Here is a 26,050-nt window from a genome sequence, read left to right as displayed (position 1 = left end):
TTAAAGTCCAACAGGTTTGTTTCGATGTCACTAGCTTTCGGAGCGCTGCTCCTTCCTCAGGTGAATGAAGAGGTCCAATACGTCAGCGCTCCGAAAGCTAGTGACATCGAAACAAACCTGTTGGACTTTAACCTGGTGTTGTAAGACTTCGTACTGTGCTCACCCCAGTCCAACGCCGGCATCTCCACATCATGAACAAGATCTGACTGTGGGTTACCATGATGCTGCGAGGTTGTTTAGCAACATGTTGAACAGCCAGTGTTGGCAGTGCACCTTGTAAAACATCCCAGGATCCAGGAGGAAAATTGGCTTTCAGAAGCCTAGAACGATGCAGCACAGAACGTGGCCACTCGGCCCATCGAGCCTCTGCTAGCTCGTGAAAATTAGTCTCACTCACTTGCACTTTCCCCATGGGCCAGAGAAAATTTCCCCTTCAACTATTTATCCAATTATCTTTTGAAAGTTACTATTGACTCTGCTTACTTCACGCTTTCATTCAGATCATAACAACTCACGGCATAAACTAAAACAAATGGTTTCCACATATCACTTCTGGCTATCCTGCCAACTATATCCTCTGGCTGTTGCCCCTCTACCAGTGGAGACAATTTCTCCTTATCCAGCCAGTCAAAATCCTTTATGATTTGAACACCTCTGGTGCAACAATAACTAAATATCCTTAAATCCCAAAGAGGCTTGCTGAATTTCTGGAAAATCCACAATGGCAGACTCAAGGCTAAGATCGTTATGTTCTGGTGAACAAATATAACAATGGGAACGATGAATTATGATTTGAGGCTGTATCTCAGTGCAAACACCAGGCTTACCGCACTAATGCTTGAAACCAGGAGGTGGGCCTTGTGGTCTTTCGTCCCATGGACAGCGCAGGGAAATGAACAAAACTGATTTAGTGGCTCAGTGCAGTGCACCAGAGACCACACAAGGGCATTTCTAGGAGCTGTACTGCAAGTGAGATCGAACCATGAAAGCAGTAATGAAGAAAGGGATTAAGAGCGGAATTTTACAGTCCCGATATGTCCTGGGATGGGAGCCGGAAAATGCAGCAAGCTGCTGAAAAGTCCGTTGAGGTTGGCAGGAACGGAAAACCCTGCTGGCAGGAGTTGTCCCAATAGTCTGCCCAAAGAAACTGTCATTTCAGAAACCTGAAATATGATAAGTCAAAACTGACAAGAGTGAGCAAGGTGAAAAAAGGGGAACTCAAATGATGTATCTCCTGGTAGCCTTATTCAGAGGGTTAGAGTCCAGGGCTGCAATCTTTCCAATATTGCACAGAGTGCAGGTTCAGGCGAGAAAGGCTATGTGAAACTCACCGGCTTCACACATGCCTTTTAATGCCTGATTAAACAGCTCTCTACAATTTCAAAGTGCTGGTGAGGATTACAAAGCCAGTTTGGGGGAACGGGGAGCCTAAACCCGGGAATCTGAGATGATTGAGGTGTCAGTTTTAAAGGGCGCTCTGATCTCAAAGTTAAATTTAAGCGCTCCCCCTCACGGACATGGCCCTCCCCATTCTCCAGGGACATTGGGACCCCTCCGACGGGTAATATGATCAACCCTCAACACCACACGTCCCGACCCCCTTCGGAATGGATAAGGGGAGCCCCCATACCCCCACACCTACGTAGAAGGGGGAAACCCCCCAATGGAGATGGGTAACTCCCCCTGCCGGTACCCCAGCAGCGCCCATTGGCAGGGGGGTAGTGCCTAGGGGGCAATGACCAGGCATGTCCCTCAGTCCCCGGGGACTAGAGGCACCTCCGAGCCCCCAGGATGGTCATCACGGCTGAATTTTGTTTATGAAAATTAGTACTGATTCGCGCCAACATGAAGTCACACCTTGGGGCGGAGGGGGGTAGGTGGGGAATACTTTGCAGGTGGATTCTACAGCGTCAAACGTTTTAATGATATGTTAATTTATTTCAAAGTAGCTGTCAGATTCACATCCAGAAAGGGCCTAACCATGCCATCGGAGAGGGCTGGGGAAGATCTCAAACTGAGATCTTGCCGATATAAATCCTATTTTTGGCCGCTTGTGGGATTTAGTGGTCATTACGGGATTTGCTGGATCAAGGCCAGAGTCATAGAGTTTTCCAACACAGCAAGAGGCCCTTCGGCCTATCGTTCTAATGGAGATTCAGCAGCAATTTACCCACCTTATCCATGGTTGATTTGCGACCCAGTGAAACAAGGAAAGAAAGGAGAGAATATGACTGGAAAAATTACTGATGTGATACACTGCAAGTAAGTCATTTCAAAGAATGATTTCACAGTAAGTAACGGTGTCAATAATCGATAGGCAAAACTATACCTTCAAAATATTCTCCAATAAATATTACTGAATAAGAAGTTGTTGTTTGTTTTGGACCTAAAATAAACTAGTCCTGCAAATTGTTCGTTGACAGCTCCATAGTATTTACAGTGTCTGGTAGACTGTAATTTGATAATTACATTAACTCAGTGTACAGCATGGAGTTATACCTACCGAGGAAGTGGCTGAAAATGATCATAAATTGCAAGTTGCTTGAAGCCGTCACTATAGGAGACACAAGTTAATTTTGGTAAAATAAATTCTAATATTCATACACATATTTTAAACGTTTTAAAAATACATTTTTCAATCAAATACAAAAGCAAAGGCTTGACTGTATGGCAGTACACACTGTGCGAAAAGTCCTTTCTGCCATTCGCACCTGCATACAATGGGTGGAGTTTCCTGCTCTCCACCCGCCCCCCCCCCCCCCCTCTGCCCTGCCGCCCCCCCCCCCCCCCCCCCCCCACCGCCCCCACGATGTTTTTTGCAGTGCTGAAAGCAGTCCACCATTGGTCGTCAGCGGAATCCTCGGGTTCTGGCGCTGTCAACGGGTTTTCACATTATTTGCATCCTCCGCTGCTGGGAAGTCTGCGGTGGGGAGAGGGATGGGTCGCCAACGGCAGGACTGGAACATCCTGCCGACTGAAACAGCCGGAAAATTGCGGACTATAGCTGGGAAAGTAAATATTTGATATTGGGGAGGTGATAACAGAAGGCAAAATGAGCCGTGCTGGCACATAGGAGCAATGTTTCCAGAGTATCAGAGGACACACTGAGCCATTATACAATGCACCAGGAATGCACAATGTTTTATATTTTAGATATTTATCAATTCACGGATAGTTATCTATGAACAAGCTAAGTTTTACTTTTAATTAATCCATCCAGAAAGACCCTACAGTCACCCCAATATATTCCAACTTGTTTCGTAAATTATTCCTGATTAAACAGCACTCTACAATTTCAAAATGCTGGTGAAGATCCTGCAGCCAATTGACGAGGCTGAAACACTGCAGCAGTGTCGTGATTCTGAGATCAGGGAGTCCTTTTGATTCCAAAATTACATATCAGGCCCCCCACCCCCATGGATATTGGGATCTCCTCTCACGGATAGCGGGACCCCACCGCCCCAGCACCGGCTCACGCTCCATCCCCCCACCCAAGGATTGTGGCACCCCCCGCCACAACACCAACATCGATGCGCATCCCCCTGCACTGTCATCAGGGCTCTCCGCCACCCCACAACCAGACAAAAGGGGAACCCTCGCCCCTGACTGGAGGAGGGTTACCCCTTTCTGGTGGCAATGCCACGGAGCCAGGGGACATTGTCCAGCCTTGTCCATCAACTCCAGGGACTCCGAGCACCTCCGCGCCCCCGGTGTTGTCATCACGACTGTTTATCGCTTTGAAAAACAGTTGTGATTCGTGCCAGCCTGACGTCATGCCACCATGGGGGGTTGGCTACGTCTTGGGTGGACTCCTCAGTGTAAAGTCATTTAACTACATTGAAAAGTATTCAAATTCTTTGAAATCAGGTTCACACCAACCTGATCACATCACCGGTGGTTTTGGGGGGAGGGGTGTTGGAGAAGATCACAAATCAAGATCTCACCAGAGATCTCGTGAGATTTAGTGGCTTTGCGAACAGGGCCGCTCGATGTCATGCAATGGCTTTATTGTCAGCAAGAAGCCCCTTTAACAATCCAGGTGAGAATTGCAGAATTGTAGCTCCCCTTCTCACCAGTAGGAATCAACGGCAATATTTCATTAAATTTTATTCATTTTTTCATGGGGCACGAATGTGGGCGTCGCAGGCCTTGAACTGAATGACTTGCTCGGCCATTTCAGAGGGCAGTTAAGAGTCACATTGAGTCACATAAGAGTCACAATCACATTGCTGTGGGTCTGGAGTCACATGTAGTCCAAACCAGGTAAGGACGGCAGATTTACTTCCCTGAAGGGCATTAGTGAAGCAGATTCATTTTTGTGACAACCGACGAGAGTTTCATGGTCACCATTACTGAGACTAGCTGTGTATTCCAGACTTCATCATTTAATTCCACCAGCTGTTGTGGTGTGATGTGAATGCACATCCACAGGGCATTATCCTGGACATTTTGGTTACTAGTCTTGTGACATTACCATGACTCCATCTGTATTCTCCGCCTACTCTATATCGCTTATCATTCTCAAGACCAAATTAACATATGTAGATAAGAACCAACGTAGAATTATAAAATAGTATAGCATAAGGAGGCCATTCAGCCATCATGTTATTTGGCTCTTTCCAAGAGAAATTCATTTCGCTGCATTTATGATGAATGTAGGATGTTTTTATATATTGGGCACAATTTACCACCAGCAGCCCACAGGAATCGGGGCAGGACGTGGCCGATAGGTCCAGGAGGGGCCTCTTCTCGGACCGGCCCCTCCCAGGATTCCCAACGGTCATTACGCCTCACGAGATCTAACAAAACCTCGCGAGACATCGCGATCTGGATCCTACCCACAATGAAGTTAAAAGAGCTGAAAAGCTCACTTAACTTTGCTACCACCGGATCTAACCAGCATCCGGCATCTATCGGCCTTGCCGAGGAGACCCCAGCCAGACGCCGTTCAGAACAGTTCCCCCAAACAAGGACCAGGTGAAACAGCACTTGGGGGGGCTCTTGCAGGTAATCAGAGGCCACCGGGTGGTTGGCCTCTGGCAAAGCTGAAACCCTGATACTACTGGTGCCACCCGGGCACCTTGGACAACTCCAGCCTGTACCACTGGCAGAGCCACCTTGGCAGTGCCAGCTGGGTACCACCCTAGCATGAAAGGGTGCCCAGGTGGCACGACCAAGGTGTCAGACTGGAGATGCCAAGGTGCCAAGCTGGCATTTTGCTCACATTGGGGATCGGGTCATGGGGAGCCCTGCTGGTATGGGGTGGGTGCCGAAGGCTTGAGGGTCCTCCAACAGAGGTGTTGTCGCATGGGGGGGGGGGGGGGGGGGGTGTCAAGGGATCAGGGAACCATTTTAAAATGACGCGCCGATCTCTTCCTTCACCGACGAGCTCGGTGTAGGAAATATGCCTGTGCGCGGCCTTGGTGTGGCATTCCCTGCTGGGCCATGAAAGAAAAGGTGTCATTTGATAGCAGGGTCATTTGCCCTTCTCCAACAGACTCTGTTTATTTTAGTTAAATCGTGCTGTTTGCATTATGTGTCTGCTACATTAATGTTATCAAAATAACTTGGATTAAACTATATATATTATAAGTCTGCTAAAACCCTTGTTTAACAGTGAGGAAGGCTGTGAATTCACTCAGGGGAGGGGTGGGGCTATTTTTAAGGTTTTTTTCAGCCGTGCCCTGTGTCTGATTTTAGTTTCATTTTAGAGTTCTGTTCTGGATTCTGAGGAAAGGAACTGTTTCTAAGAATGATTTCTGAAAGTTTCTCTCCAAGGACTTTGGGAATAAATCTGTAAGCCACTGAGTGTTAACTCTATTAATAAGAGACATTTGACCTGTATGTGGATTTTGCTTAATTGAAATTTTAGAAATAGATGGGAAAGTAAGCTCAAAGACCTTTTTGTTGAATAACTGTTTTACTGTCAATTGAAATTCTATTTGTTGCCTTGGATATTAATATTCCCTGTGTTAATAATAACGTTTGTTTTAATATAAAGCAAACACTAGTTGTCAGTGGATTCACTCCTGGGGGTGAAGTATCCTTTCCTCAGAGTTTACAAATTGAAAAATTATTGGGGTTTCTTGTCCGGTTTCCTAATATAATTTGGGGGTCTGCTCCGGTACCGGAATACATTACACTGCTCTTTCCCATATTATTCTTTCAATATCCAATTCTCTTTTGAAAACGACAACCAAATCTGCTTTCAGCACCCTATCAGGCAGAACATTCCACATCCTAACCGTCTGTGTGAAACTGTCTTTCCTCATGTCACTTCTCGCTCCCGTGCCACCCTCCTGAAATCTGTACCCTCTGATTATTGAGCCTTCAGCCAGAGTAAACCCATTCTCTTTATTAAATATATCCAAATTCTTCAAAAAACAGTCATCTGAGGCAGCATGGTGGCGCAGTGGGTTAGCCCTGCAGCCTCACGGTGCCGAGGTCCCAGGTTCGATCCCGGCTCTGGGTCACTGTCCGTGTGGAGTTTGCACACTCTCCCCGTGTTTGTGTGGGTTTCGCCCCCACAACCCAAAGATGTGCAGGCTAGGTGGATTGGCCACGCTAAATTGCCCCTTAATTGGAAAAAATTAATTGGGTACACGAAATTTATTTTAAAAAGTCATCTTCTCCACGTAGCTGTAATCCGTTTCACTTAGTTGGAACTATAGGCGGAGAAAGGTAGCAGTATCAGAGAGGAAAGAAAGCTGGCTTGAAGCATATAAGACTGAAAGGTTGCACGCTGGAGCATTGGTTAGTTTAAGGAGGAGGAACAGTAGCTGGAGGAACAGCCATGGGATTGGAATGGGTGACATTGGATTTGGGAGTATTTGTGAGAGATGAAAAATGGGAACACAGGAACATAGAACATAGAAAAATACAGCACAGAACAGGCCCTTCGGCCCACGATGTTGTGCCGAACCTTTGTCCTAGATTAATCATAGATTATCATTGAATTTACAGTGCAGAAGGAGGCCATTCGGCCCATTGAGTCTGCACCGGCTCTTGGAAAGAGCACCCTACCCATAGTCAACACCTCCACCCAAAACTAAGGGCAATTATGGACACTAAGGGCAATTTATCATGGCCAATCCACCTAACCTGCACATCTTTGGACTGTGGGAGGAAACCGGAGCACCCGGAAGAAACCCACGCAGACACGGGGAGGATGTGCAGACTCCACACAGACAGTGACCCAAGCCGGAATCAAACCTGGGACCCTGGAGCTGTGAAGCAATTGTGTTATCCACAATGCTACTGTGCTGCCCTTAAGAACAAATTAATCTACACTACATCATTTTACCGTAATCCATGTACCGATCCAATAGCTGCTTGAAGGTCCCTAATGTTTCCGACTCAACTACTTCCACAGGCAGTGCATTCCATGCCCCCACTACTCTCTGGGTAAAGAACCTACCTCTGACATCCCCTCTATATCTTCCACCATTCACCTTAAGTTTATGTCCCCTTGTAATGGTTTGTTCCACCCGGGGAAAAAGTCTCTGACTGTCTACTCTATCTATTCCCCTGATTATCTTATAAACCTCTATCAAGTCGCCCCTCATCTTTCTCCGTTCTAATGAGAAAAGGCCTAGCACCCTCAACCTTTCCTCGTAAGACCTACTCTCCATTCCAGGCAACATCCTGGTAAATCTCCTTTGCACCTTTTCCAAAGCTTCCACATCCTTCCTCAAATGAGGTGACCAGAACTGTACACAGTACTCCAAATGTGGCCTTACCAAAGTTTTGTACAGCTGCATCATCACCTCTCGGCTCTTAAATTCAATCCCTCTGTTAATGAACGCTAGCACACCATAGGCCTTCTTTACAGCTCTATTCACTTGAGTGGCAACTTTCAAAGATGTATGAACGTAGACCCCAAGATCTCTCTGCTCCTCCACATTGCCAAGAACTCTACCGTTAACCCTGTATTCCGCATTCATATTTGTCCTTCCAAAATGGACAACTTCACACTTTTCAGGGTTAAACTCCATCTGCCACTTCTCAGCCCAGCTCGGCATCCTATCTATGTCTCTTTGCAGCCGACAACAGCCCTCCTCACTATCCACAACTCCACCAATCTTCGTATCATCTGCAAATTTACTGACCCACCCTTCAACTCCCTCATCCAAGTCATTAATGAAAATCCACAAACAGCAGAGGACCCAGAACTGATCCCTGCGGTATGCCACTGGTAACTGGGATCCAGGCTGAATATTCGCCATCTACCACCACTCTCTAACTTCTATCGGTTAGCCAGTTCGTTATCCAACTGGCCAAATTTCCCATTATCCCATGCCTCCTTACTTTCTGCAGAAGTCTACCATGGGGAACCTTATCAAATGCCTTACTAAAATCCATGTACACTATATCCACTGCTTTACCTTCATCCACATGCTTGGTCACCTCCTCACAGAATTCTATAAGATTTGTAAGGCAAGCCCTACCCCTCACAAATCCATGCTGACTATCCCTAATCAAGCAGTGTCTTTCCAGATGCTCAGAAATCCTATCCTTCAGTACCCTTTCCATGACTTTGCCTACCACTGAAGTAAGACTAACTGGCCTGTAATTCCCAGGGTTATCCCTATTCCCTTTTTTGAGCAGGGGCACGACATTCGCCACTCTCCAATCCCCTGGTACCACCCCTGTTGACAGTGAGGACGAAAAGATCATTGCCAACGGCTCTGCAATTTCATCTCTTGCTTCCCATAGAATCCTTGGATATATCCCGTCAGGCCCGGGGGACTTGTCTATCCTCAAGTTTTTCAAAATGCCCAACACATCTTCCTTCCTAACAAGTATTTCCTCGAGCTTACCAGTCTGTTTCAGACTGTCCTCTCCAACAATATGGCCCCTCTCATTTGTAAATACAGAAGAAAAGTACTCGTTCAAGACCTCTCCTATCTCTTCAGACTCCATACAAAATCTCCCGCTACTGTCCTTGATCGGACCTACCCTCGCTCTAGTCATTCTCATACTTCTCACATATGTGTAAAAGGCCTTGGGGTTTTCCTTGATCCTACCTGCCAAAGATTGTTCATGCCCTCTCTTAGCTCTCCTAATCCCTTTCTTCAGTTCCCTCCTGGCTATCTTGTATCCCTCCAACGCCCTGTCTGAACCTTGTTTCCTCAGCCTTACATAAGTCTCCTTTTTCCTCTTAACAAGACATTCAACCTCTCTTGTCAACCATGGTTCCCTCACTCGACCATCTCTTCCCTGCCTGACAGGGACATACATATCAAGGACACGTAGTACCTGTTCCTTGAACAAGTTCCACATTTCACTTGTGTCCTTCCCTGACAGCCTATGTTCCCAACTTATGCACTTCAATTGTTGTCTGACAACATCGTATTTACCCTTCCCCCAATTGTAAACCTTGCCCTGTTGCACTCACCTATCCCTCTCCATTACTAAAGTGAAAGCCACAGAATTGTGGTCACTATCTCCAAAATGCTCCCCCACTAACAAATCTATCACTTGGCCTGGTTCATTACCAAGTACTAAATCCAATATTGCCCCTCCTCTGGTCGGACAATCTACATACTGTGTTAGAAAAGCTTCCTGGACACACTGCACAAACACCACCCCATCCAAACTATTTGATCGAAAGAGTTTCCACTCAATGTTTGGGAAGTTAAAGTCACCCATGACTACTACCCTGTGACTTCTGCACCTTTCCAAAATCTGTTTCCCAATCTGTTCCTCCACATCTCTGCTACTATTGGGGGGCCTATAGAAAACCCCTAACAAGGTGACTGCTCCTTTCCTATTTCTGACTTCAACCCATACTGCCTCAGTAGGCTGATACTCCTCGAACTGCCTTTCTGCAGCTGTTATACTATCTCTAATTAACAATGTCACTCCCCCACCCCCCCCCCCCACCTCTTTTTCCACCCTCCCTAATCTTATTGGAACATCTATAGCCAGGGACTTCCAACAACCATTTCTGCCCCTCTTCTATCCAAGTTTCCGTGATGGCCACCACATCGTAGTCCCAAGTACCGATCCATGCCTTCGGAGTTGGAGAGCACAGCACAATTTCAATCTGAAGCCTGCTCGGACTTTGGTGTTGGTACCCCTCATGGGAATCTGGGGGGTGAGGACAGGAGTGTGGAGTGGTGAGATACCAGGCAACATCTGAGGATTTGGGAGTTGTACGCTACAATTTGGGCTTTTGGAGGCTTTCAGATGCAATCCAAGGACTGGCAGAATTCAGAAAGGTTGGGGGATTTGTAGACATGGGGCCAACAGTGTCGGGCTGGCAACATTTCATATGGAGTAATTAGGGAGCAGCAAGTTTAATGGTGTGTGGAAACACTGGGGTATAGTTCAGGAGACTGAGTGGCGGGAGCAGTGAGGTAGATTGACTCTGAGAGCACTAGGTGGGGAAATGGGATTTGGCAGCTCTGATGGGGTAACTGGAAGAGGTGAGTGGGTTAATTGTGGTTAAGGTAGGTTGGGTTAAGACACAGGAGGAAGATAAAGCCACAGTTGTGCCCTGAGGAAAAACTCAGGTTTCCCCACACGGTTCAAAGTCCAGAGTGCTTTCCTCAAAACTACTATTAACCACAATATTGACAGAGCCAGGAAATGAGCTTGGATGGCGAAGAATAAACGTCACCTTTGACACCACTCGCTATTAATGCGCAATTGGGGGTAGCAACTCATTTACTCCCAACAGTAATTTTATTTGGATGATAAATTATAACCATAACTTCTGAATATATGAAATTAAACTTGAGAGTTTTAAATTAGTTTATAGAATATTAAAACTGTTAACCCCTTGATTTTTGCAGTATCAGATACAAATACAATGAACTTATTCCCATCGTGCAACATAGAGTAGTTCAGAATAATGACATTCTGGTACTAGTGGTTAGTTACATGGGGGATAATATTTGCGTTGTGACTGTTAATCAGAGGTCAACAGGCCTATATAGTGGCTAAAGAAGACAAATGGAATTTTTTCCTTTATTAGCCAAGGCAGACAATGAAAGATCAAGAATATGCTAGAGCTACGTGGAACATTAGTTAGGCCACAACTTGAGTACTGTGTGCAGAAAGAGTTTAACGATACCAGAGGGGGTACGGAGGAGATTTATGAAGATGTTGCCAGAACTGGAAAATTGTAGTTGTGAGGAAAGATTGGACAGGCTGGGGTTGTTTACCTTGCTACACAGGAAGCTGAGAAAAGATTTGATGGAGATGTACAAAATTATGAGAGGTCTGGGCAGAGTGGATTGGAAGGGCCTGTTTACTCTAGCAGAGAGGTCAGTGATTGGTGGAAGGCTTAGAGGGGAGATGAGGAAGCATTTTTTCACGTAGAGATGGAAGAGGTCTGGAACTCACTACCCGAAAGGGTGGTAGAGGCAGAAAACCTCATCTCATTTAGAAGGTGTCTGGTTAGACACCTCAAGTACCGAAACCTGCAGGGCTAATGCATCAAATGTTGGAAAGTGGGATCAGGCTGGGTGACTCATTTTTTCAACCATTCACACCACGGTGGGCCAAATGACCTCTTCCTATACTGCAAATGTTCTATATATTGATTGTATTTCATTGTGGGGAGGTGATTGGCATTAACTGGGGATTCAATTGTACTCCTATAAATAGGCACAGACTGAAACTATGGCTGTTGATTTAGGATGTGTGCTTCTAATTTGTAACTCTGCAAATAAATGTTTATAAAAGTGTGTAAAGGTTGGCTCCAGTTCTATCTACCACGAGATGGCTTTCTGGCATTTAACAGGGACATTCAAGGGGTATCTTAAATCACCCAAGCACATGGTCCTGATGCGCCACCCTCCTGCCATTGCCCGACATATCAATAGGGATGCCTACTCCTACCTTATCAACCAGCCTTCTCCCACATCCCCTGCACCAACGTGTAAGACCTACATATTCAAGAGAGGTTCTGAATTTACAGGGTCCACAGAATCGATGCAGATTGTACCTGATGCTTTTCTATCTAGACTTACTCTCACTGGCATATGTCCCGGCAATGTCTTTTTGATGTTTTTGGTGCTTTTAAAGAAGAGGAGTAAGTAGCTTGGCCACCGCGACAATGCAACTTCCCACTGCGCGTAGCTTGATCTTTACCATTTTTGTATTGGCATCGTTTAAGATGGCATTCTAGGAGACTGGTGTCAGCAGGGCACCCCCTCGCTTTTACACTCCTGATCCTCTTACACTGATAGCGTGATGCTGAGTTTTGTTCTGCGGTGAGACATTTTTAAAGGAGTCTGATTTAGTAGTTTATAAAATAGGCGCCAGTCTCCTGGACTCTGAACTAAAATTATGCCATTATAAAAGCCAGCTTAGATCTGTAGAATTTTGATTTATTTTAAATCTCGTGTTCCTGCACTTTATCTCGGAGTTGTAAATGTATTTACTCAATATCTCTCTTACATGCTCTATAGCCTTCATCCTAACCTCTCGCATTTTAAACTGTCGCTAACAATTAGAGAATTAATTTTGCTGTTGGCAGGCAATAAAAGTCAGTTACAGAGCAGAAATCATGAGAATCCAATACTGACACTGAGCTTTACTAGCTGTGAGCGTGGGTGTGGAGTCAATATTATAACAGAGTCACAGCCCTGACTTCAAGCTATGCGTACAGCTGGCAAATCTCTGCACAGTGAATCCTGGACATTTCAGACCTTATACGTAAACACACCTGGAAGGACAATCATCCATGTTGCACTCCTGTAGTTTGGGCTTGGGTTTTTTATTTTCTGGATAGTAATTGCAGGAATGCTCAGGAACGACACGGCCAGAGCGTATATCCACACACTCCGCAGAGCTAAGCTGATAGCCTGAGAAGAAATGGATTTAAAAAATGGTGAACGTGATACTCATTAAGCGTACCAGTTAGTTTATGATACATTTTTAAATAGGGAGCCATTTACATTTTCTAAGCTAGCCCTCCAGCCAACACCCACCTTGGCACAGGTGGTTGAGGCAACTGAGTTGTAAGAACAAAAAAGGGTCCCAGATTCGGCAGAAGTTTCTAGATTTAATCGACATGGGTTGTTGATCTTGGCTGCAATGGCAGGGTACCAAAATCGTATCAGCATGCCTCAGTGAGGAAGGGTAAGTAAGTCAGATATCCCATTCCCGATGACTACCGATGTTGTCGGAAGACTGGGGGATCCCTACATCAGGCCTTTGCTCGACTGCAGCCCGAGGTAATTTAGATCTAACTCGCCGGACTAGAAACTGACTTCAAACTGGCTGTAAAACTACTGCTGTATCCAGTGTTTCCCAATGGGCTAGTTGGATTAACATTTAATGTCAAAACAGGCATGAAGAAGGACCCAAAGCCAGTTACGAGGACCAAAGTGTCAACTTCCAGGAAGGAAAATGACAAAACTGGGGAAAGGTAGGACAGCAGAAATTTTTCAGACACAAACGTACTTATCCGTAATATTTATGTCTTCAGGTTTAGGCTCCATTTACAAAAAATCAATGTATGAAAACATGCAGGCCTTCTGAAATAATGTGTTACCTCCTCCACAAGTTGCAGTGCACGGATAGAAATCAGTCTCTCTCCACTGGTGGCTGATTGGTTGGTAGAACATAAACTGGACTATACTGTCCCTCGAAGAAACATACCTGGTCTATAACAATTAAAGGAGGAAGAGAACATTGATTAACTACACCCATTCAAAATGTGCCATAGATAGAGGGCTTTAGACTGGCAACAAATACTTTAACATAATTTTGGGGCTCAGTGGTTTGGAATTCTGAAATAGAGGCGTTTGTACACAATGCTACTGGTCATTACATTTGCACTGGTCTTTTTTTTTCAGCGCATTTTGCCCAAAATGGGCGAACCCAGTGCAAAAGATCAACAACTTTCAAACACAATTAATGCCCAAATCGAATTTTCACAATTTTCTGCGCCAGTTGAAAAGAAAAGCATGCTGGAGGCTGACCCCAATTACAAAACAGACCATGTTCTCAAATCGAATTAATCACCATTGGACGATTGTGTTAATTGTGCCCACAAGCAGGGTTTCATAGAGCCATTAAAGTTAAGCCTTTTTTTCCCAGGTGCAGGAAACCAACTGGCACATTGAAAAAGTTGTAACTTTTTTTTCCAATTGACGAATTAACAGATTCCAATACACCCAGTTTAACTAATAATTGGCATGAACGTTTTGAGCCCAGTACTGAATCGTTCTGAAGAGGAGCCCCATTGGACTTGAAGCATTAGCTCCGTTTCTCTCTCCACAGATGCTGCCAGACCTGCTGAGCTTTTCCAGCGCTTTTTAAAATTTCAGATCTCCAGCATCTTCAGTAATTTTTCCTTTAATTAACACATGTTTTGTATTGATTTTAAAACCTATTTTCAGTTCTTTAAAATCAAGTTATTCAGAGGTGGCGGACAAGACTGATTAAAAATGCTTTTTTTTGTGATAAGCTTGCTTCAGCTGTACTTGTAAAACTGCATCAGGTTATGATTCATAAATATAACTAGGAGCGTTTTTAGGGTAATTGCTTTTAAAGATCAGCTGTTCGATTATGCTGGTCCATGATTTTAGCTTTAGCCATAAAATATCACTAATATTCAGGGGAGATGGTGCCGTAGTCACAGAATCACAGAATAATACAGCACAGAAAGGACCCTTCAGCCCATCGAGTTTGCACGAACACATGCCCACCTAATTCCATTCGGGCCCATACCCTTGAATGTTATGACGTGCCAAGTGATTCATCCAGGTATTTTTTAAAGGATGTGAGGCAACCCGCCTCTATCACCCTCCCAGCCAGACTGTCACCACCCTCTGGGTAAAAAACATTTTCCTCAAATCCCCCTCAACCTGCTGCCCCTGACCTTGAACTTGTGCCCCCTCATTACTGACCTTCAAATAAGGGGAACAGCTGTTTCCTATTCACCCTGTCCATGCCCCTCATAATCTTTTATACCTCAATCAGGTCACCCCTCAATTTCCTCTGCTCTAGCGAAACAACCCAAGCCTATCCAACCTCTCTTTATAACTTAAATGTTCCATCCCAGGCAACAACCTGGTGAATCGACTCTGCACCCCCTCCAGTGCAATCACATCCTTCCTATAATGTGGTGACCCTAATTACACACAGTACTCCAGCTGTGGCCTCACCAAAGTTCTATACATCTTGAAATGACTTCCCTGCTTTTGTATTCTATGCCTCGATTGATAAAGGCAAGTGTCCCATATGCCTTTTTCACCACCCTATTAACCTGGCCCTTCTGCCTTCTGAGATCTATGGAAAAACATGCCAAGGTCACCTGAGTAGTAATCCATAGACCCAGGCCAATGCTCAGGGGACAAGGGTTCGAATCCCATCACTGCAATGGCTGGAAGTAAAATCAATTAATAAAATCTGGAATTGAAAGCTAGTCTCATTAATGGTGACAGTGACACTATCATCGATTGTTGTAAAAACCCATCTGGTTCACTAATGTTCTTTCGGGAAGGAAATCTGCTGTCCTTATCTGGTCTGGTCTACATGTGACTCCAGACCCACAGCAATGTGGTTGACTCTTAATTTCCCTCTGAAATGGCCCAGCAAGCCAGGCAATGGGCAATTAGGGATGGGTAACAAATTCTGGCCTTGTTCACATCCCATGAAAGAATAAAGAAGAAAAATATGTTCAAGCTGAAAGTTGAGCCAAGAGATACCTCCCTGAAAACTTGCACAATTTGTTCCTGGGATCACCAATTGCAACCCAAACCAGAAACCCATAGCCTTTAAATTTAGCTTCCATTTTGTACGCATTTGCCTCCAACACAGAGATTTAAAATAGAGTTCTGATTAAAAAGTCAATGCCCTTCATTTTTAACTGCGTTTTTCTCTCCACAGAAGCTGCAATTTTCTACTTTTCTTTCTTTCATACTGAACTATCTTTCACATATATTTTCCTGTGAGGGAACAGTACACACAGTTCAACTTAGGTGATTAGTAAACTTGCAAACACATATCGGAAACGGGAAACTCTTAACGAGTGAAAATCACTGCCTCTTGACAGTATACGTTGTGTCATTATTTGTTTGTGAGGCCTCCAGAGATGTTTAAGGGATTTTGCTTTGCCAGGTTTCATTCACAAATAAGTTTGATTTGCAGAAGTAATAAATGGCATCTTCCTTAATCCATACCAGGAGGGTTGCGACAGAGCTTCCGTCATTGATGACTCAATGACCCATTTTGCCACGCGGGGTCATTGGCTGTACATGGTGATATCCCTGCCGATAAGAGGGAGCCCATCGCTGCCATGGAGGAAAGTGCTGACGATGGATTGGCCTACGTCTTATGGTCTTATTGGGGATAATGCAGGAAAGTGGAGTTGAGGATTGTCACATCAGATCAGTCAGGGTCTCACTGGATGGTGGGGCAGACCTGATGAGTCGAATGGATTACTTCTGCTCCCACGTCTTATGGCCTTCAAGGAGAGGTGGGACCATTTTAATTGGACAGAAGAGCCTTGATGGTCAAGGAAGAGCATGGCAGCTTTAGGCTCTGGACTTGACAGGGGCCGAATGAGGTTAAGGATCTGAGACCTTTTGGAAGCAAGTAGCAACAAATAATGGACTCTCTCCTCTCTCCTCATAAAAAAGAAATATCAGATAGTGTTCCACTGTTGCCTCATGCAATACCTTCTCATGATTTCTGGTGAGGAGCAAGAGGTGGGGGTCGGGAGAGCTGGCCATGGTGGTGAGGGCATTCACTAATTGAAGGCAGCAAATGAGGTGGCTTGTCAGCTCTGGCTCCCACTGCAATTTCCTTATGGTGGGTCGGGAAGGGATGTCTAGCTAGAGTGGGAAGTAGAGATCGGAACAGGAAAATCAGACCTCCCTGATGTTCCTCCATTATCCTATCCCACTTCAGACAGGATAAAGCAGGAAATTCCAATCCAACGAGTCATCAGCTTTCCTACTTTATTCAACCATATCCTGTAGTCATTTGTAGACTCATATTTCTCACCGTTTTTGGTATAGGAACCTAAAAACTACAGCCAGCCTAAAGTATGAAACAACAGTTATCAGCAATACCAACAAATAGTAACGGGGGAATCTGAGACTTTCAAGCTTCCTGTCTGTAATAAATTACTAATGCTATTATTCTTTAGCACCAGATTGGGAGATGTCAGAAGCACAAAAAGGCACTGTCTGAAACATTATCGGGCAGAATTTTTCTCCAGGTTTTGGCACCCCAACATGAGGGTCAAATAGGGGCCAGAAGCCCACACTGGAGGGAGAAAAGTCACCCAGAAGTAATTTTCTCTGAATTAGCCAATTGTGGCCAGAGGGTGGTCTTGTTAGCCAATAGGACGCCTTACAGCATTGAAGATGCAGCAGGCTGCCTTTTCAGGTAGGTAAGAGGGAGCGTGCCTCAAATTAGAGGCATGTTTAGTTCAGCTTTAATTTATTATTTTCTTCTTTTATTCATATGTGGGTGTCGTTGTCTAGGGCAACATTTATTGCCTATCCCTAACTGCCCTTCAGAAGGTAGTGGCGAGCCACCTTCTTGAACCACTATGATCCCTGAGGTGTCGGTACAGCCACAGCACTGTTAGAGAGGGAATTCCAGGATTTTGACCCATCAACATTGCAGGAATGGAGATATATTTTTGCAAGTCATGATGGTGAGTGGCTTGGAGGGGAACTTCCAGTTGTGGGGGTTCCCAGGTATCAAGCTGCCCTTGTCGTTCTAGATGGTGGTTGTCATGAGGTTTTGAAGGTGCTGCCAAAGGAGCTTTGATGAGCCTCTGCAGTGCATCTTGCCGATGGTACACACTGCTGCTACTGTGCGTCAGTGGTCGTGGTGGGAGTGAATGTTTGTGGATGGGGCGCTAATCAAGTGGGGCTGTTTTGTCCTGGATGTTGAGCTTCTCAAATGTTGTTGGAGCTGCACTCATCCAGGCAAATGGGGAGTATTCCATCACACTCCTGATGTGCCTTGTAGATGGTGGACAGGGTTTGGGGGGTCAGGAGGTGAATTACGCGCCACAGGGTTCCTAGCCTTTGACCTGCTCTTGTAGCCATAGCATTTATGTGGCTAGTCCAGTTCAGTTTCTGGTCACTTGTAACCTCAGGGTGTAAATTAAAATTCATTCAGCAGCTGGGCCAATTTTGTGGAAGGGTAAATCCTTGGCCTACAACTGATGCCAGCCAAGTAGGGAGAGCCTTGAAACCTGCCTGGAGCACTGGCCCTTCTGACCTGCCACCTGTAGGTTGCCTCTGGGCAGCTGATCTGTTGCCGGACATTTGCAGGGGCTTGGAGGCGACCTGCGGAATTTCAATCAGCCTCTAGAAATAGGCCTTAACAGGCCTTTAATTGGCCTTTATCGGCCACCATCTATTTATTCGAAGGTAGCCCTGGTGCAACCCCCCTCCAGCAACTCACCTCAACCTGACATGTTGGCCAGTGGCACAGAACTCCATATCCCCTGCCTCCATGCTAACCCCACATCTGGAACAAAATGTCCTGCCCGTCGTCTTTTCGAGGTGCCTATGGCACAGTGTTTATATTAGTGGTGGAATACGCGCTGTTGACCTCATAGAAAGCTGCCCACAAAGATCAACCAATCGCCATGTCAAAGATTCTCCTTTCCCATTAGTTACAATTTGGCGACAAGGTGCCCAGCAACAGTGATGTCACCAAGAAGGGTAAGCAGCCAATTACATTGAAGCATTCTCACTGACAACAACCCAAGAAATAAAATACACTGACGATATATCACTCTTAATATTGTTTACAGAGAGCAAAATAAGTTATTGGGACATACACATGGGATTAAAGTAGGAGCTGAAATATAAACTTTAAAATACAAAAATTGTGTATGTTTATCATAAGGAGGAAATTTGACATTCCACAAATATAAAACAGTAATTATGAACTTAGGCTTGGATTTTCCGGAAAACCCGTCAAGGAGTAGCCAGCAGCGGAAGCGGGTCGCCATTGGCTGGTGAGTTCCCCGGCGGCACAACTGGTGAGTCATGGAAATCACCACTGTCTTCAATGGAACCGGAAGATCCTACCACCGGCCAATGGGGGGGGGGGGCCACTCCGGCTTTAGTTTGGCATTAAAAACTCAACTGCATCTCATTCAACAGTGTGTCACTTTTCCAAGGTTTGATGAAGCGTGTAAGAGGCATGTTTTCATCACTTCAGTGATATCTAATTGATTGCGGTCTGCGGCGACTTGGACATAACACCCACCGGGGCGGTGTAAAGTCACTGAGGGTAACTTTTGGGTTTCTATGTTTAGCAGTGCACCTATGGATTGCAGAAGTTGCTGTTGTAACAGTGAACAGTGTCATTACTATTGAAGCGTCTTGGGCCATTGATGCTTTGAGTTGCCCATGTGTTGCACTAACCTCACTGCAACACAATGAACAGGTATTACAGCTGATACACAAAAGCAAGGCACTGTCCATGCGGGAAATCAGAAATAAAAACTGAAAATGCTGGAAATATCCCTCCGGCCAGGCTTTGACCTGTTTTTCTCAACAGATGCTGTCTGACCTGCAGAGTTTCCGGCACTTTCGGTTTTAATTACAGTTCAGGTATGCTTTCCACTGTTACAGCACCCGAGGCAAGTGTGCGGTCAATTCCAGCCCCACAGACCCCAAATTTACTGTCTAACGTTTCCAATCCCGGACGAGCCCCCAATTTATGTTACGACACCTTGGGCGAGTGCGCAGTCAATTCCCGCCCCACAGAACCCAGAGTCCCAACCGAAGTGAATTAACCAATAGCTTGTGTATTTCCCTGAGATTTTTAATCCTTGACTGCTCCAACGAGTTACAAGCAACAGATGTATAAGTAAAACATTGAAAACTGTTCATATATAAGTGTCAAAGATGAACAAATAATAGGAACAGTGGTCTACTAGTCCAACTATTCCCAAAATCCCATCCCACCGCCTGTACCAAGGCACACACAAGACAGGCACACAGTGGGAGTAGGAATTTTTTTTAAAAATTCCCAATGAAGGGACAATTTAGTGTGGCCAATCCACCTACCCTACACACCTTTGGGTTGTGGGCATGTGATCCACGCAGACATGGGGAGAATATGCAAACTCCACCAGGACAGTGACCCGGGTCCTTGGCGCCGTGAGGTACTGCGCCACCGTGCTTCCCTGAGAAAGTTTAAAAATAACAGCGATTAAAAGGGTATGAGATGATTCTTTGCTGCCGAGGTAGCGGTCTTTGTAGTCAGTGATCTTCTAACTAGAACCCACAGGCAGTAGAATGCTGTTTGGTAAGTAAATTTCACTTTTAACAATTGGGGTCTTTGCACTGAGAATTCCCCCTCTGAGGACTATGTAATTCTTGCCTGAGTCCACCATGGACTATCAGCCTCACTGAGTTAAAACTACAGTTCTCAGCATGAATGTTTTAAGTGGGCTTTTAAACAGCCTCTCTCCTTGCTCTGAAAAATCAAACAGGGGAGAAAGGATTTGGAGCGCTCACAATTCTTAATCAGGATAGCAATGTCTACTTGTCCACAGATCCTCTCATAGGTCACTTTCACAGGTTAGCTGGATGCATTCAAATCACCAGGAGAAAAGCTGGTAGAGAGAAAGTCTTGCTCTGTGCTTCAAGTCTGCCCAGAACTGAGAACAAAATGGAGACTGCCTTCTGCTCCAGAATCCTCCTGCAACTCTTTGACAAGCTTATCCAATCCCAAACGAGGACAGAAAATGTCCCACAGATTCAGATGCACTGATTGGCTGCTTGCCAAGTCCATCAAAATGACATCACGGGCTGTGCCACTGAGGATCAAGAGGCGATCTGGGCCAGTATATTAGACCTGGGGTGTTTTCAGTTTAGCCAAATCAACCAAAGTCTGCAGGTTTAAAGTGAAAACGGCAATGTTGCAGGGCAAACAAACACGGGACAGCGAAGGATTTAACAAGTTCCTTACACCACAGATGAGGATCAGAAACTTTAGAGCCAATCCATTTTTGCAGGTAGTGTGTTCGCAGCAAATAAAAATTGATCTTAGTCACTTGATTTGACAGAACAGAATAATGAGGAGCAGAAAGGCGCTGTGAGGGGCATCAATGGCACCAGTGGGTGTGGTGACCCATTGTATTTACTGCTCTAATGACAGCACAATCTCTGGAGGATCACATTCAGTGAGGATGCAGTTACAGAACCATGCCATTTGCATCAAATGAGGTTGCAGCCAGCTTTAAATATCACTGCCAATTGCTGTCCATGTGACTGTGGCTCTATATTTCAAGCCTCCAGCTCCTTCCAAGTGAGAGCATGGAACATCAGTAAAATTAACCAATTTTCTGTCCAAAAATGCATGGAACAGTTGACGAATGCGTTCCCAATGAACGGCAATAGAATCATAACAAGGCTGCCCAATTTCATGTGACTGCGTGATTTCCAAAATACACAGAGGGTGATTGATGTTTCTTCTGCAAGTGGCTGGCTGCTAAATGTGATACAACGGACTGTACAAGCAGCCAGTGCTTTGGCTCCATCCCGTGACCAAAGGAACTGTGGATGGCATTTTGCACCCCTCCCAGGTGTGGTCAGTGAGATGGTAAGGTGGGGGGGGCCAGAGTAAAATCAGCTGGGGTGGTGACAAAACCTGGCAGCTTCCCTAAGGGTTTGATGGGGGAAAGACCCTCCTGATCGGGCACTCTGTGCCACATGGAGGGCCCCCCAGGAGCACACTGACCACACCTGCAAGAAGATGCCCTCACAAGCAAATACCCCCCACCCGCGCGGTATGTGGGGAAAATGCGCAGGTGTGCTACACTAAGCGAGTAGCAGCAATTTCCAGACTTAGGTGATTACCTAGGCAAACTATTGTTTGAAATGCAAACTGGGGTCTAAACAATTTGCAAACCATATTAAAGACTTGGATAAAGGGACAGACTGTATTGTGGCCATATTTGCTGATGATCATAGAATCATTACATTAAACTACATTAAACTGCATTTATTTCAATGCAAGGGGCCTGACGGGCAAAGCGGATGAACTCAGGGCATGGACGGGCACATGGGACTGGGATATTATAGCTATGACTGAAACATGGCTAAGGGAGGGGCAGGACTGGCAGCTCAATGTTCCGGGATACAGATGCTATAGAAAGGATAGAACAGGAGGTAAGAGAGGAGGGGGAGTGGCGTTTTTGATTAGGGAGAACATCACGGCAGTACTTAGAGGGGATATATCCGAGGGTTCACCCACTGAGTCTATATGGGTGGAACTGAAAAATAAGAAGGGAGAGATCACCTTGGTAGGACTGTACTACAGGCCCCCAAATAGTCAGCGGGAAATTGAGGAGCAAATATGTAAGGAGATTACAGATAGCTGCAAGAATAATAGGGTGGTAGTAGTAGGGGACTTTAACTTTCCCAACATTGACTGGGACAGCCATAGCATTAGGGGCTTGGATGGAGGGAAATTTGTGGAGTGTATTCAGGAGGAATTTCTCATTCAGTATGTGGATGGACCGACCAGAGAGGGGGCAAAACTTGACCTCGTCTTGGGAAATAAGGAAGGGCAAGTGACAGAAGTGCTAGTGAGGGATCACTTTAGGCCAAGTGACCATAACTCCATTAGTTTTAAGATAGCTATGGAGAATGATAGGTCTGGCCCAAGAGTTAAAATTCTTAATTGGGGCAAGGCCAATTTTGATGGTATCAGACAGGAACTTGCAGAGGTAGATTGGGGGAGACTGTTGGCAGGCAAAGGGACGGCTGGTAAATGGGAGGCTTTTAAAAATGTGTTAACCAGGGTGCAGGGTAAGCACATTCCCTTTAGAGTGAAGGGCAAGGCTGGTAGAAGTAGGGAACCCTGGATGACTCGAGATATTGAGACTCTGGTCAAAAAGAAGAAGGAGGCATATGACGTACATAAGCAACTGGGATCAAGTGGATCCCTCGAAGAGTATAGAGATTGTCGAAATAGAGTTACGAGGGAAATCAGGAGGGCAAAAAGGGGACATGAAATTGCTTTGGCAAATAATGCAAGGGAGAATCCAAAGAGATTCTACAGATACATAAAGGGGAAAAGAGTAACTAGGGACAGAGTAGGGCCTCTCAAGGATCAACAAGGACATCTATGTGCAGAGCCACAAGAGTTGGGTGAGATCCTGAATGAATATTTCTCATCGGTATTCACGGTGGAGAAAGGCATGGATGTTAGGAAACTAAGGGAAATAAATAGTGATGTCTTGAGAAGTGTGCATATTACAGAGGAGGAGCTGCTGGAAGTCTTAAAGCGCATCAAGGTAGATAAATCCCCGGGACCTGATGAAATGTATCCCAGGATGTTGTGGGAGGCTAGGGAGGAAATTACGGGTCCCGTAACAGAAATATTTGAATCATCGGCAGCCACAGGTGAGGTGCCTGAAGATTGGAGAGTGGCGAATGTTGTGCCCTTGTTTAAGAAGGGCAGCAGGGAAAAGCCTGGGAACTACAGACCGGTGAGCCTAACGTCTGTAGTAGGTAAGTTGCTAGAAGGTATTCTGAGAGACAGGATCTACAAGCATTTAGAGAGGCAAGGACTGATTCGGGGCAGTCAGTATGGCTTTGTGCGTGGAAAATCATGTCTCACAAATTTGATTGAGTTTTTTGAGGGGGTGACCAAGAAGGTAGATGAGGGCAGTGCAGTAGACGTTGTCTACATGGACTTTAGCAAAGCCTTTGACAAGGTACCGCATGGTAGGTTGTTGCAGAAGGTTAAAGCTCACGGGATCCAGGGTGAGGTTGCCAATTGGATTCAAAATTGGCTGGACGACAGAAGGCAGAGGGTGGTTGTAGAGGGTTGTTTTTCAAACTGGAGGCCTGTGACCAGTGGTGTGCCTCAGGGATCGGTGCTGGGTCCACTGTTATTTGTGATTTATATTAATGATTTGGGTGAGAATTTAGGAGGCATGGTTAGTAAGTTTGCAGATGACACCAAGATTGGTGGCACAGTGGATAGTGAAGAAGGTTATCTAGGATTGCAACGGGATCTTGATCAATTAGGCCAGTGGGCCGACGAATGGCAGATGGAGTTTAATTTAGATAAATGTGAGGTGATGCATTTTGGCAGATCGAATCAGGCCAGGACCTACTCAGTTAATGGTATGGCGTTGGGGAGAGTTATAGAACAAAGAGATCTAGGAGTACAGGTTCATAGCTCCTTGAAGGTGGAGTCGCAGGTGGACAGGGTGGTGAAGAAGGCATTCGGCATGCTTGGTTTCATTGGTCAGAACATTGAATACAGGAGTTGGGACGTCTTGTTGAAGTTGTACAAGACATTGGTACGGCCACACTTGGAGTACTGTGTGCAGTTCTGGTCACCCTATTATAGAAAGGATATTATTAAACTGGAAAGAGTGCAGAAAAGATTTACTAGGATGTTGCCGGGACTTGATGGTTTGAGTTATAAGGAGAGGCTGGATAGACTGGGACTTTTTTCCCTGGAGCGTAGGAGGCTTAGGGGTGATCTTATAGAGGTCTATAAAATAATGAGGGGCATAGATAAGGTAGATAGTCAACATCTTTTCCCAAAGGTATTGGAGTCTAAAACTAGAGGGCATAGGTTTAAGGTGAGAGGGGAGAGATTCAGAAGGGCCCAGAGGGGCAATTCCTTCACTCAGAGGGTAGTGAGTGTCTGGAATGGGCTGCCAGAGGTAGTAGTAGAGGCAGGTACAATTGTGTCTTTTAAAAAGCATTTAGATAGTTACATGGGTAAGATGGGTATAGAGGGTTATGGGCCAAGTGCGGGCAACTGGGACTAGCTTAATGGTAAAAACTGGGCGGCATGGACTGGTTGGGCCGAAGGGCCTGTTTCCATGCTGTAAACTTCTATGATTCTATGATTCTAATCATGGTATCAGAGAATTTACAGTACAGAAGGAGGTCATTCAGCCTATCGAGTCTGCACCGGCCCTTGGAAAGAGCACCCTACTTAAGCCCATGCCTCCGCCCTATCCCCGTGCCAAGTCACCCCACCTAACCTTTTTGGACACGAAGGGCAATTTATCATGGCCAATCCACCTAACCTGCACATCTTTGGACTGTGCGAGGAAACCGGAGCACCCGGCGGAAACCCATGCAGACACGGGGAGAACGTGCAGACGCCGCACAGACAATGACCCAAGCCAGGAATCGAACCTGGGACCCTGGAGCTGCGAAGCAACTGTACTAACCATTATGCTACCGTGCTACCCCTTCGTGATACAAAGATATTTAGGGAACCAAGTTGTAAGGAGGGTACAAAGAACCTGACACAGGTTGTTGATAGTTTAAGTGGGTGGGACAAATTTGGCAGATGGAGTAGAATGTGAGAAAATGTGAGTTATCCGCTTTGTTAGGAAGAACAGAAAAGAAACATATAATTTAAATGGAGAGAGACTGCAAAAAGCTGCAGAACAGAGTGCCTTGGATGCCCGCGTAGAAAAATTACAAAAGTTAGCAAGCAATAGGAAGACAATGAAATGTTGACCCTTATTGCAAACTGGATGGAGTATAAAGTAGGGTAATGATTTTGCAATTGTACAAACCTAGAACATCATGGGCCATTAGGCTCTCTTTGTTTAAGGAGGGATATACTTGGGAGACAATTCAGGGAAGGTTGACTGGGCTGATTTTGGATTCGAGCAGGTTGGGCCAACACTAATTGGAGTTTAGAGGAATGAGAGGTCTCATTGTAATCTAGAAGATTCTGAGCAAGCTTGAGAGGGTAGAGGCTGAGAGGATAGTCTCCCCTTATCAGCAGGCTTGGAGGGCCCAAGGGCCTGTTCCTGTGCTGTTCGTTTCTTTGTTCTTATGAGGGAATATGGAACTCGGCGGCACAGTTTTAGAATAAAGGGTCTCCTACTTAGGATGGAGATGAGGAGCAATTTCTTCTCCCAGAGGGTCGTTAGCATTTGGAAATATCTTCCACAGAGAGCAGTGGAGTTTTGGACATTGAATATATTCAAGACCGAATAAGACAGATTTTGATTTATAAGGGAGTCAAGGATTATCGGGGGGCGGGGGGGGGGGGGGGGGGGGGGGTGGTAAGGGGGGAGGGGGAAGGCAGGATAGTAGGGTTG

At 45.6% G+C, this 26,050-nt stretch overlaps 1 protein-coding gene across 1 annotated transcript in view; it reads right to left on the bottom strand.

Moving 5' to 3' along the window:
* The window catches only part of adamtsl3 (ADAMTS-like 3), an 869,253-nt gene that overhangs the window by 274,580 nt on the left and 568,623 nt on the right, over window positions 1-26,050 (bottom strand). The window contains 3 exon segments of the mRNA XM_072468743.1: window positions 2,504-2,554; window positions 12,680-12,818; window positions 13,511-13,622. Of these exon segments, the coding sequence (XP_072324844.1) occupies window positions 2,504-2,554; window positions 12,680-12,818; window positions 13,511-13,622 (302 nt within the window).

This window comes from Scyliorhinus torazame, chromosome 12 (genome assembly GCF_047496885.1).
Source record: "Scyliorhinus torazame isolate Kashiwa2021f chromosome 12, sScyTor2.1, whole genome shotgun sequence".
Classification (NCBI taxonomy): domain Eukaryota; kingdom Metazoa; phylum Chordata; class Chondrichthyes; order Carcharhiniformes; family Scyliorhinidae; genus Scyliorhinus; species Scyliorhinus torazame.
Note: the sequence above shows the minus strand (reverse complement) of the source record. Positions and strands in the feature narration are given on the sequence as shown.